The sequence below is a fragment of the Bombina bombina genome, chromosome 9 (assembly GCF_027579735.1).
Source record: "Bombina bombina isolate aBomBom1 chromosome 9, aBomBom1.pri, whole genome shotgun sequence".
Lineage (NCBI taxonomy): Eukaryota > Metazoa > Chordata > Amphibia > Anura > Bombinatoridae > Bombina > Bombina bombina.
In genome coordinates, this window is record NC_069507.1 from 259,968,462 (window position 1) to 259,982,274 (window position 13,813).

The window sequence follows — 13,813 nt, forward strand, 5'->3', positions numbered from 1 at the left end:
GTTTAATAGTATTGTAAGTGTACATTTAAAAAAATATGACAGGGCAAGAGGGCAGGCCACCGCGCAGGTGCCGTTGTGGTCGTGGTGCCGTGATTCCTTTAGACCCTACAAAATATGCACATTGTTCAGGAGGCCAGGTGCCAGGGGACGTGAAAAGTTCTGAGGAGGACCTAGTTGAATGGCTAACACAGGATACCCAATCTTCTACAGCTTCTGCTCCTAGTCCTACCTTGACACACCATCCACCTCCAGCTGTGCTTTGGGCACCTCTCAAGTGACCAGTGCCCACTCGCCCACCTGGCCGCCACCATCAACACTAGCACCACAGCTGCTTCACTTGATCTGTCAGAGGAGTTATTGACACATCAGTTGAAGAAATGATGATGCGCAACCATCATTGACAGAGGATGTATATAACAGTGATATGTCTCAGTCAGGCAGCATTACAGACATGGAGGTAAGGTGTCTGTCAAGGACATGTTTGAGTATAAGAAGCCAATTTCCAAAGTCACACCCCTTGCACTGCGTCTGACAGCTGGCTTGTCTGAACTCTTAGCCCGCCAGTTTTTACCATACAAGCTTGTGGAGTCTGAGGCTTTCAAAAAATTTTGTATCTATTGGGACAACCGCAGTGGAAGGTACCTGGCCGAAATTTCTTTTCACAAAAGTCAATCCCAAACCTGTACTCGATTGCATGGCTCTGCAGAGGAGTTGGTGACACCGCCACGACTTGCAGCGAGCCCTGCGTCTACCATCCTCTACTCCTCCTACACCATCCTCTTCCATATCCTCTTCCTCGGCTGAGTCCTCTTCTGCTGCTGCATCTTGCTCCACATCAACGGCACCCCCCCCAGCTCCCAGGTACTATTCAACATCCCGGATACGGCAGTGTCCCGTCTGTCTTGGGGTTGACTTGCCTGAAAGTCCGAGAGTCTACACCGCACCAGCACTCATAGTCCTCCATGAACGCACTAGGTGGGATCAGTGGCTGACTCCGCACCGAACTGGAGATTGGCAGGTTGTTTCTGACAATGGAAGAAATTTTGTGGCGGCATTTGAAATTGGGCAAGTTGACACACATGTGCCGTGCATGGCACATGTGTGTAATCTGATTGTACAACGCTTTGTGGCATAAGTACCCAGGCTTACATGACGTCCTGAAGGCAGGCCAGGAAGGTTGTGTGGCCATTTCAGGCGTTCCTACACGGCCATGGTGCACTTGTCCGATATCCAGCGTTGAAACAACCTGCAAGTGAGGCGCTTGATTTGCGACAGCCCGACACGTTTGAATTCAACACTCCTAATGTTCGACCCGCCTGCTCCAACAAGAAAAAGCTGTTAATGAGTATATGTATGACCAGGGTGCTAGGACAGCCTCTGGGGAGCTAGGGATTTTTTTTGCCAAATTACTGGACGCTCATGCCTGTAGGCTCATGCGTCCTTTTGAGGATGGTGACAAACCTTGTCATTTGGCACCGAAGGCAGAATCAGCGAAATCATACCATTTGTTTTCTTCCTGGAGTGTGCCCTGCAAAGAGTGCTGGATCAGGCCGTAGATGAGCGTGAAGAGAAGAGGATTGTGAGGGAAGAGGATTCAGAGGAGGAATGTGGCTTTGAGGAGGAGGAGGAAGACCAAGCACAACAGGCATCCCAGGGTGCCTGTTATTGTCACCTATCTGTACCCGTGGTGTTGTACGTGGCTGGGGGGAAGAAGATAGCTTCAGTGACATCAGTGAGGACAAGGAACGGGGACATGATTAGCTCGGCATCTAACCTTGTGCAAATGAGGTCTTTCATGCTGTCGTGCCTGTTGAGGGACCCTCGTATAAAAAAGCTGAAGGAGAACGACCTGTACTTGGTGTCCACGCTACTAGACCCCCGGTATAAGCATAAAGTGACTGAAATTTTACCAAATTCCCGCAAGTCGGAAAGGATGGAGCAGTTCAAAAATAGATTAAAAACTATGCTTTACACAGCGTATAAGGTGATGTCACAGCACAACGGAAATCTAACAGGGGAAGAGATGAAAGTAATCCTCCTCCTCCTCCCACAACCACTGCGGCAAGGACAGGACGCTTTCCTTATGGTTGTTGATGGAGGACATGCAGACCTTTTTAACTCCTATGCATCGCCAGAGCCTTTCGGGGTCCAGGCCTCAGAGAAAGACTCAACCGACAGGTAACAGACTACCTAGCATTAACTGCGGATCTCGACACTCTGAGGAGCGATGGACCCCTTGACTACTGGGTGTGCAGGCTTGACCTGTGGCCTGAGCTATCCCAATTTGCAATCGAACTTCTGGCCTGCCCCACTTCAAGTGTCCTGTCAGAAAGGACCTTCAGTGCAGCAGGAGGTTTTGTCACTGAGAAGAGGAAGTCGCCTAGGTCAAAAAAGTCTTGATTATCTCACCTTTATTAAAATGAATGAGGGGTGGATCCCGAAGGGACTGACATTTGGCGATACATTTGAGTAAAAAAGGCCTGATGATGAGATGAGCTGCCTGGGCTACAAATCGTACACACGCTGGCGTATTTTTTCTTCGAATGCAGGATGACTTGCGTGACTTATCCACCAACAACTAGTGTTCAACCCGCAAGGTTTTAGGGCACTTTCTAACTGTTTTACAAACATCAATTTTTCTGGCCGCTGCTACAGCAGCGGCTGCAACAATACCGAATTGTTCATGCATTTGGACATGCCTAAATTTTCTGGCCTCTGGTGCTGCACTGTGGCTACAAAACCCAAACCAAAAAAACGGCACATAAACAGTGATGAAACTGTTAAGAATAGTACTCAGTCATTAACACACCACTCATATCTGGTGGCACAGTAGATTGCACGTGCAGTGCCCCAAATTTTAAGTAGGAGGACCGACCAAGCATCTTTTTCCATCTCACGGTTCCGAAAAATTATCTATGGTTTCCTAAAAACGATGCCATACCAGTACTTGATTGTGCTAAAGGATGTCATACGTGGTGTTTCATGCTGTTGTGCCTGTTGAGGGTCGTGGACCATCGTATAAAAAGGCTGAAGGAGAACGACCTGTACTGGGTGTCCAAGCATGGTTTTTTGTTCAATTTCCCTGTTCCTAAAAATTATCTCCGGGTTCCTACAATCAATGCCATATCTGTAATATATTGTGCAAAAGGATGGCATATGTGGTGTTTCATGCTGTTGTGCCTGTTGGGGGTCGTGGACCCTCGTGTAAAAAGGCTGAAGGAGAACGACCTGTACTGGGTGTCCAAACATCTTTTTGCATCTCCCGGATGTAGCATTACTCCACTAGGGGGTCTCCCTTCCTCTGTCCAAACCCAGGGGTGGCCACCATATAGTGGGACCAGAGATATAGTTGCTGAGACTGGGGTCAAGCCAGCAGGTGTATCTCCCGCAGCTGGGCTGGTCTCAGTGGACTCCCAGTCAGGTAGCATCCTCTCTGCACTGCAGCTCTTTCTTAGCAGGTATCGTCTCCTCTGCCTGTCTGCTTCTAGGCAGGAATAAATCCACCTGCCAGGCTGCTTCTTGGCCGGAATTGATCCCTCTGCCTCCAAATAGTGGGAACAGGGCTATCGTGGCTGAGACCGGGGTCAAGCCAGCGGCTGTATCTCCCCCAGCTGGGCTGTTCTCAGTGGGCTCCCACGCATATAGCGTCCCCTCTGCCTGTCTGCTTCTAGGCAGGAATAGATCCCTCTGCCCCACTGCACACTTCCAGCAGGTATCATGCCCTCTGGTTTCTTATAGGCATGAATCGATCCCTCTGCCTTGCTTCTCCTTTCAGGCAGGCCAGCTCTTTGCATACAGGCCCACAGACTCTGTAACAGATCTCTCTTGCAGGGAGAGGTGCAGCCAGAATGCAGGGTCAGAACCTCGGCAACTGGGTATACCTGAAAGAATCAAACAGCACAAAAAGGCAATCCCGGACCCCAACCTGTACTCCATTATGCAAAAGGAAGTAACCTTACCATGGTTCCCTGACCACACGTCTTTTAATACTCTGTCATTGAAATAATATATCTATCAAATCTATCTATCTAATCTATCTAACTATCAATCGTATCTATCAAATATATATTGCATCTATCGATCTCTGTATTTCTTATCTATCAAATGTATATTGCATCTTTTGATTTGCCTTGCTGCTCCTTTCAGGCAGGCCAGCTCTTTGCATACAGGCCCACAGACTCTGTAACAGATCCCCGTTTTAGGGAGAGGTGCAGCCATAATGCAGGGTCATAACCTCTGCAACTGGTATACTTGATTGTGCAAAAGGAAGTAACCTTACCATGGTTCCCTGACCGCACGTCTTGTTGTTATATTTGGTGAGGGTCATCAGACAGACCGTATAGACCTCCCCCGATAGGGGGAGTAAAAGGGATTAAAGTGCTAAGAATAGTACTAATATAAACACAACCTAGTTACGATGGATCCCAGACCGCATGTCTTGTTGTTATATTTGGTGAGGGTAATCAGGCAGGCCGTATAGACCTCCCCCAATAGGGGGAGTTACAGGGATTAAAGTGCTAAGAATAGTACTAATATAAACACAACCTAGTTACGATGGGTCCCAGACCGTATGTCTTGTTGTTATATTTGGTGAGGGTAATCAGGCAGGCCATATAGATCTCCCCCGATAGGGGAGTTACAGGGATTAAAGTGCTAATAATAGTACTACTTAACACAACCTAGTTACTATGGGTCCCAGACTGCATGTCTTGTTGCTATATTTGGTGAGGGTAATCAGGCAGGCCGTATAGACCTCCCCCGATAGGGGGAGTAAAAGGGATTAAAGTGCTAAGAATAGTACCACTTAACACAACCTAGTTACCATGGGGTCCCAGACCAAATTTCTTGTTTTTATATTTGGTCAGGGTAATCAGGCAGGCCGTACAGACCTCCCCCGACAGGGGGAGTTACAGGGATTAAAGTGCTAAGAATAGTACAACTTAACACAACCTAGTTACCATGGGTCCCAGACCGCATGTCTTCTTGTTGTTATATTTGGTGAGGGTAATAAGGCAGGCCGTATAGACCTCCCCCGATAGGGGGAGTAAAAGGGATTAAAGTTCTAAGAATAGTACTAATATAAACACAACCTAGTTACCATGGGTCCCAGACCGCATGTCTTGTTGATATAATTTGGTGAGGGTTATCAGGCAGGCTGTATAGACCTCCCCCGATAGGGGGAGTTACAGGGATTAAAGTGCTAAGAATAGTACTACTTAACACAACATAGTTACCATGGGTCCCAGACAACATGTTTTGTTGTTATACTTTGTCAGGGTAATCATGCAGGCCATATAGACCTCCACCGATAGGGGGAGTAAAAGGGATTAAAGTGCTAAGAATAGTACTACTAAACACAACCTTTATTACCATGGGTCCCAGCCCGCATGTCTTGTTGTTATACTTTCTCAGGGTAATCATGCAGGCCATATAGACCTACACAGATAGGGGGAGTAACATGGATTAAAGTGCTAAGAATAGTACTAATATAAACACAACCTAGTTACCATGGGTCCCAGACCGCTTGTCTTGTTATTATAATTTGTCAGGGTGATCATGCAGGCTATATAGACCTCCCCCGATAGGGGGAGTTACAGGATTAAAGTGCTAAGAATAGTACTACTTAACACAACCTAGTTACCATGGCTCCCAGAACGCATGTTTTATTATTATACTTTGTAAGGGCAATTATATATCTATCAAATCGATCTATTTATCTTCTATTGATTCTATCTATCAATCTATGTATATCTATCTATTAAGTCTATCTATCTCGTGGCTGGACTGATTTGATTCAGCCACTTGTGTTTAGGCCAAATTTGAAGTAGGAGGACAGACCAATCATCTTCTTCCATCTCCCTGTTCCAAAAATGCAGCCCATATAGACCGCACCCGATAGGGGGAGTAACAGGTAGTAAACTGCTAAGAATAATACTACTTAACACACCACGGGTCCCAGACCGCATGTCTTATTGTTATACTCTGCCAGGGAAATCATATATCTATCAAATTTATCTATTTATCTATAAAATCTATCTAACTATCAATCGTATCTATCAAATATAAATTGCATCTATTGATTGATGTAATTCGTATCTATCAAATGTATATTGCATCTTTTGATCTATGTAATTCGTATCTATCAAATGTATATTGCATAGATTGATCTATGTAATTCGCATCTATCATCAAATGTATATTGCATCTATTGATCTATGTAATTTGTATCTATAATATGTATATTGCATCTATTGATCTATGTAATGTATGTATCTATCAAATCTATCTAACTCGTGGTTGTGCAAATGGTCTGTTTGCAGTTGTTTGCGGTGCGTTACACAGGGAGTTTGGTCTGTCACTGTGAAGCGAGCGTAACCCTTACACTACCTGATCGATACTACATCATACCTGATGTTTTAAAGCACGTTATTAAAAAAAAATTAGGAATGTTAGGTGATTAAGGCACTTTATGGCTTAAAACCAGACTCTGCATCAACTATGTAATTTTTCCGTGGGAGTTTTGCCATGGATCCCCATCCGTCCAGGTGTTAGTCTCCTTGAAACAACTTTTCCATCACTATTGTGGCCAGAAAGAGTCCTTGTGGGTTTTAAAGTTCGCCTGCCTATTGAAGTCAATGGCGGTTCTCCAGTTCGCGAACGTCCGCCGTTCGCGAACCGAAATTTTAAGGTTCGCAACATAACTAATGGTATTTAGCTTCCAGTGTCTGTATTGATATTGCCATGTAGACTTCAAACAGATATTACCGGTATGGTGTCTTTTATGGTTATTAATTTCAAACAGTTCTTACGTTAACCCTGTGCCCATGGGTCTCCTCTTCAGTCCCACAGTAAGCCTGCTCTGTGTATGATTAACCTGATCTCCATGATTGCGGTTGGAGCAGAGATACTTTCTCCAAAGGATAACTCCTTTCAAAGTTTCCCGACTTTGCAGCACTTGAGTCTGCTGAAAGCGGAATGCCAAACACTTTCGCGTCACATGTTCGATGGCGGCCAATCACCACTGTCAAAAAACGACTCCTGGATTGCACCTACACAGGATGAAAATAAAGTACTCTCTGTGCAGAGAAATTGACAGGAACAATTGTGTTTAGTATTTTACAGACTCCTTCCTTGGTTATTTAGTGGATATTGCATCTTATACATAAATTAGGGACCTTATATCCAAAGGGCTTAAATTCAGAATGTTATCTGAACCCTTTTGTTCTGGATTGAAGTCACATCTGGTTATGCATCTAGGAATTTCCTTTTAATAAAGTTGTTTCTATTCAAAGCTGTTCTAAATTAAAAGATGCAATAACCACTAAGTAACCAAGTGCATTTTAGACGTAAGAGGGATATTCCCTGAGTTAATAGTTCTCATAACAGGTCTTCACCTATAGCAAGTTTTATATGTATATGTTTTGTATATATTGTTTTATTTATGTACACAGATCCACTTTATCTAACTGGAGCCGTTTTTTTGACAGTGGTGATTGGCCCCCATCGAACACGTGATGCGGAAGTGTTTGGCATTCCGCTTTCAGCAGACTCAAGTGCTGCCAAGCGGGGAAACTTTGAAAGGAGTTATCCTTTGGGGAAAGTATCTCTGCTCCAACCGTAATTGTGGAGTTCCGGGTAAGCATACACAGAGCAGGCTTACTGTGGGACTGAGGAGGAGACCCCTGGGCACAAGGTAAATGTATGAACTGTTTGAAATTAAAGACCATAAAGGACACCATACTGATAATATCTGTTTGAAGTCTACCTGGCAATATCAATACAGACACTGGAAGCTAAATACCATATACAATTTGAATCTAGATGTGGCATACTACAAAAAAGGTGGTCTATACAATATTAATGTGAACATTGCAAACGTGAATTGGACATATTTACAGGTAGACAACTGAGAATTTAGTGTCTTATATATTTTGGCTTTAACATTTTAAACAGTCTGAATACAGACATCTCACTTGCTGCAGTTTTTTATTGTGATCGGTCACATGATTCTTAAGTAGATTAATTCTTAAGGGTTTTATTATTGCATCTATGTTTATGTATACTATTATAAATAAACGCTTTTAAGTGATAGAAGACATGTTTAGTGGAGCACATAATATTTCTTTTATCACTGCTGGCTTATATGTTTTGGTTCTTAGTACTGTTCTACTGTTTTCCCCTTTTTGTATCCATTTACACGTGACAGCCATAGGGGAGGGCTGTTATTTCTAGAATTGCCATATACATATATAGAGGTTTGCACTGAGGTCCCTATTTTGACTTTTCACAATACTCTTAAAGGCATATGAGTCCTAAAGGCATATGCTATACTATTTATGTATGAATACTATATATATATATATATATATATATATATATATATATATATATATATATATATATATATATATATATATATATATATATATATATATATATATGTGTGTTCTAAAAGCAATGTTTTAATATAAACAGCTAATCATTAAATGCTTGATTATTTGTGCATGGAATCATTAAACGTTTCCAATCCCTTAATCTAAAAATAAATATTTAAAAATAAAATGGCATAATAGCCACTTGGCTAGGAGAGTGAGTTCTGTTCCTGCTGCAGTAAGGTATACTGTGCTTTTAAGGAAACCTAGAAGATCAATTAGGCCATAAATGTAGTAGTCTTTATAAGCTATATATTTTGTGGTTGCTTGTGTATTAAATTAATTCCGCTTACTCTGGCAGTAACTATTTGGATTTACTGTTTTGACTTCTGCTTCCCCTGACTATGCTTCTGTTTAACCTTTTGTTTAGACTGACTTGATTTAGGACTTTAGCTTGTTTGTGAACTTTGCATTTGTTAACTGATTTTGTGCGGACTTGCCCTGGACGGTCTGACTTAGGTTACCTTAAACCTGGATTCCTCTGCTATCGGAAGATCTGCATTTATGTTACTTATGCAAGTTTATATTCATCTAGATAGAAAGAAGAAACTTTTTTAAAGGAAGTCTTCTTTGATTAAAGTACTACAGAGAGTTAAGCTATAAAGTTTAATCTCATAGCTCTCTTACCCATGCCCTTTGTTTGAACACTGTGTTTACATCCAGTGCTCTAGTAAGGGCATGTGGTGAGCTGGGCTTCTCAGATATTCCAGCTTGTTTGATTCTGAAACAGCCCTTCACTAGACACTGAGAAGATAAAAGCTCGGTCTGCTTGTTATATGAAAAGACTAAAGTGAGAGAAGCTAACTTAACCTATGTTTTATAACATTTTACCAAAGTTTTCACCATTAGCTTATATATTTGTATTGTTTGTTACCTAACCCTGGTTTAAGCATGCAGAATTCATAAAGACTCTATCATTCCAGTGAGTCTCATTATGTCAAAGCTAACAAGGCTGTCTCACATTTATTTTTATTTTGTCTCTTGAACATATTTATTTACTTATTTATTTAGTTTATGTTTCAGTGGATTGTTTTGGATTGTTTTTAAGTCATTTTTGTGATGTGGAAATCTTTCACAGTGGAGCTGGTTCTAGGTAGCAAAAAGTTAAAGGTTATCAGATAGATGGAGCTGATCACGATGGGGAAATGTGGTGAAAGTGTAATTCATTTGGTAGAATAAATAGTCCTGTGGACATTTGTTTTGGACAATTGAATGTTAATAAGAATGAAAATCCATTAAAATTCGGTAATTATCTTATGTTATTTCTGGTTTTCAAAAATTACTTTTGTTTTCGAATGTTCATAATTAGATTGAGTATCCACATTAAAAATGTCATTTAATTTAACAAATACTATTCAGAAGTTCAATAGTTCATGGGGTAGGGAATTTAGTAAATTGATACATAATAGATACACATATTTCAATTGGAATTTTCCTATTTTTGAATATTGCATAATTCGGACATTACATTTAAAGAGAGCATTATAAATACTATTACAAATATATTGATTCTAATTTTTCTAATTTAAATATTACATAATTCGATTTAAATTATGCAATATTTGAATTAGAAAAATCAGAATCGAATAATACATTCAAAGAAAATATTAGATATACTGTTACAATTAACGAACGTTAGAATGTTGTACAAGCATTCAAAATTCAAAACAAATTAATAAATGTGTTAAAATTAATTTCATTTTTCAAAAATTGGAAAACATTTGCCCATCTCAAAACTCACAGAAATTAGAAGGGATGGGTAGAAACCCTTAAAAAATCTGCCATTTTGAGACCCATTGTTACAGCAATTTTGTTTTTATCTCAGCGAGATATTAGCTTCAAAAAAACACCAGAATTTTTGTTGTTTAAAAAGTTAGATAATCCCTTTGTTACTCATTCACCAGTTTTGCATAACCAACACAGTTATAATAATATACTTTTTACCTCTGTGATTACCTTGCATCTATGCCTCTGCAAACTGCCCCGTTATTTCAGTTCTTTTGACAGACTTGCATTTTTATCCAATCAGTGCTGACTCCTAGGAGTTTCACGTGTCTGAACTCAATGTTATCTATATGAAACACATGAACCAACTCCCTGTAGTGGTGAAAAACTGTCAAAATGCTTTCAGATTAGAGGCAGTCTTCAAGGTCTAAGAAATTAGCACATGACACTCCTAGATTTAGCTTTCAACTAAGAATACCAAGAGAACAAAGCAAAATTGGTAATAAAAGTAAATTGGAAAGTTGTTTAAAATTACATGCCCTATTTAAATCATTAAATATTTTTTTTTACTTTACTGTCCCTTTAAAGTAACACTTAAGTCAAAATGAAACATTGATGATTCAGACAGAGCAGCAGTTTTAAACAACTTTCCAGTTCACTTCCATTATTTTCTGTAAATGTGCACAATTATTTACTGAGCAAGAATTCACAGTAGATACGTATATGTCTGTTGTGATTGGCTGATGGCTGACACATGATGTAGGGGAAGAAAACTTGAACTAACTTTGAAATTAGTAAGAAATATTCTAGTACTAGTTTGAAATGCAAACTAAGGGGGATATTTATCAAGCTCTGTATGTTTCTGACAAGTCTTCAGGCTCGCCGAAAACACAAGTTATGAAGCAGCGGTCTAAAGACCGCTGCTCCATAACCTGTCTGCCTGCTCTGAGGCGGCGGACAGACATCACCAGAAATCAACCAGATCGAATACGATCAGGTTGAATGACACCACCTGCTAGTGGCCAATTGGCCGCGAATCTGCAGGGGGCGGCATTGCACCAGCAGTTCACAAGAACTGCTGGTGCAATAATAAATGCCGAGAGTGTATGCTGTCAGCATTTATCGAAGTGCAGCGGATATGATCCGATATTGCGGATCATATCCGCTCGCACAATGATAATTCGGCCCCTATGTGCTTTTTTGTGTTGTCTTATATTTTATGCATTTATTGATTACTTTATTCTACTGTGTTTATTATTCCATTAAATCTAGACCATTAAAGTTTGATAATAATGTTACATTGCGACTCTTTCTGGCATCAAATGAACTAAAAGGAATTACAAATATTTTATTTTATAAAAAGTTCTACAAGTTCAGACCTGCTGTAACATACATAAATTGCATCTACCATAAGCTTTTAATAAAATGAATAATCTGGGTGACTGCACAATTTCACCTAAGACATTTATGCTAACTAGATATAATATGGAATTTTCCATTTGGAACCAAAAGCACAGAAGTGGCAAATAGGGTCAGCTGGGTGACTGCCCAATGTCACCCAAAAGACTGATGCCAATATGACACTCATGTAGATCTTTCCCTTATTAATGCTGATCGTAAGGTGTGTTTGATAAGCTGTTCATGTGAACAGGCATGTGGTGCATAATAACGATATGATAAGGCATCTGCAGAACTATAAAATGAGGTCTCTAGAAACCAAAAGCCTCAGAAAATCATCATGAAGTGCATCCTCCTTCTCTCCATCCTCGGACTCGCTGGTATGTTTTTGGTTAAACTGTTTTCTCTTCCTACTTAGCCTAGATTGCTTTACTTAATTGAAACAATTTTTCTAGCATACAACAATGTTTAGTAATATTAATACTTTAGGAGGCAACTATGTAGTATAAATGGTATAAAGAATGTCCTTTCTCTTTAACTTGTATATTGTATGCTACATTGTGAGAAATTCATTCTTCCACTAAACTATATAATTTCTTGTTACTATGGCCCATAGTTATCAAGGTCTGGCAGACCTGATCCAACACTGCAGATCAGGTCCGCCAGACCTCGCTGAATACGGCGAGCAATATGCTCGCCGTATTCAGCATTGCACCAACAGCTCACAAGAGCTGCTGGTGCAACGCTGCCTCCTGCAGACTCGCGGTCAATCGGCCGCCAGCAGGGGGGTGTCAATCAACCCGATCCTATTCGATCAGGTTGATTTCCGCCAATGTCTGTCCACCTGATCAGAGCAGGTGGACAGGTTATGGTTCAGCGGTCTTTGTGACCGCTGCTTCATAACTGCTGTTTCTGGCGAGTCTGATGACTCGCCAGAAACACAAGGCATCAAGCTCCATTCGTAGCTTAATACATATGCCCCAATGTTTTCTGGAATTGATATATATAAAAATAAATCATTAAACATCATTACTTGGGTAAATAAGAAAGGAAAATTGAGGTATTGGATTAGATTGTATTTCTGCTAAAAATTGAAATTGATTGACAAGCAACTGATGATAATCGGGCCTATCTATCAAGCTCCAAATGGATCTTGATGTCCCGTGTTTCTGGAGAGTCTTCAGACTTGCCAGAAACACAAGTTATGGAGCAGCGGTCTAAAGACCGCTGCTCCATAACCCTGTCCGCCTGCTCTGAGCAGGCGGACAGGAATCGCTGGAATTCAACCCGATCGAGTATGATCGGGTTGATTGACACCTCTCTGCTGGCAGCGGATTGGCCGCGAGTCAGCAGGGGGAGCGTTGCACCAGCAGCTCTTGTGAGCTCCTGGTGCAATGCTGAATATGGAGAGCATATTGCTCTCCGCATTCAGTGATGTCTTGCGGACCTGATCCGCGCTGTCGGATCAGGTCCCAAAGACATTTGATAAATAGGCCCCAATATCTCTATCTATTGTCTGTATTCTGTGCCATTTCCAAATTAATAACATAAACCCTCTTTTGACAGCGGCCTTTCCATTTGATGATGATAAGATCGTAGGCGGTTACACCTGCCCTCAGAACTCTGTCTCTTATCAGGTGTCCCTGAACTCTGGTTACCATTTCTGTGGAGGGTCCCTGATTAATGATTTGTGGGTCGTCTCTGCTGCTCACTGCTACAAATCGTGAGTGTTATAAAGAATGGTGATACAAGTTGAATTACAATATTCTATCTATACCGACAAACATTGAGCCAGGAATTCAAAAATAGTTTTATTATTATTTAATGCTGTTAGAGAAACACATGTCACACTTTCTTTGCATTTATTTTATATGTTTTCTTATTTCTATATCAGGAGAATCCAAGTCAGACTGGGAGAACATAACATTGAGGTGCAGGAGGGCACAGAGCAGTTTATTGACTCTGCAAAGATCATTCGCCACCCAAATTATAACTCATATCTCTTGGACAATGATATCATGCTGATCAAGCTATCTGAGCCAGCAAGGCTGAGTGGGAGAATCCAGTCCATCAGCCTCCCCACCCAATGTGCTGATGCCGGCACCATGTGTCTTATTTCTGGTTGGGGAAACACCTTAAGCAGTGGTGGTGAGTACCCTCTGTCTGCACTCATAAGTTCTAGAGAACCAAATAACTATTTGTAGATGTGTAGGTTACTGGACATCTTCCACCAATCAACTGAAACAAGAAGTAAAAGT

At 41.1% G+C, this 13,813-nt stretch overlaps 1 protein-coding gene across 1 annotated transcript in view; it reads left to right on the forward strand.

The window, feature by feature from the left end:
• The first annotated feature begins 11,846 nt into the window (after positions 1-11,846).
• Positions 11,847-13,813, forward strand: part of LOC128639690 (trypsin-like) — a 6,512-nt gene continuing 4,545 nt past the window's right edge. Inside the window, exons 1-3 of the mRNA XM_053691811.1 lie at positions 11,847-11,935; positions 13,122-13,278; positions 13,450-13,703. Coding sequence (XP_053547786.1) covers positions 11,896-11,935; positions 13,122-13,278; positions 13,450-13,703 — 451 coding nt within the window. The 5' untranslated portion in view covers positions 11,847-11,895. The remainder of the gene's footprint in view (positions 11,936-13,121; positions 13,279-13,449; positions 13,704-13,813) is intronic.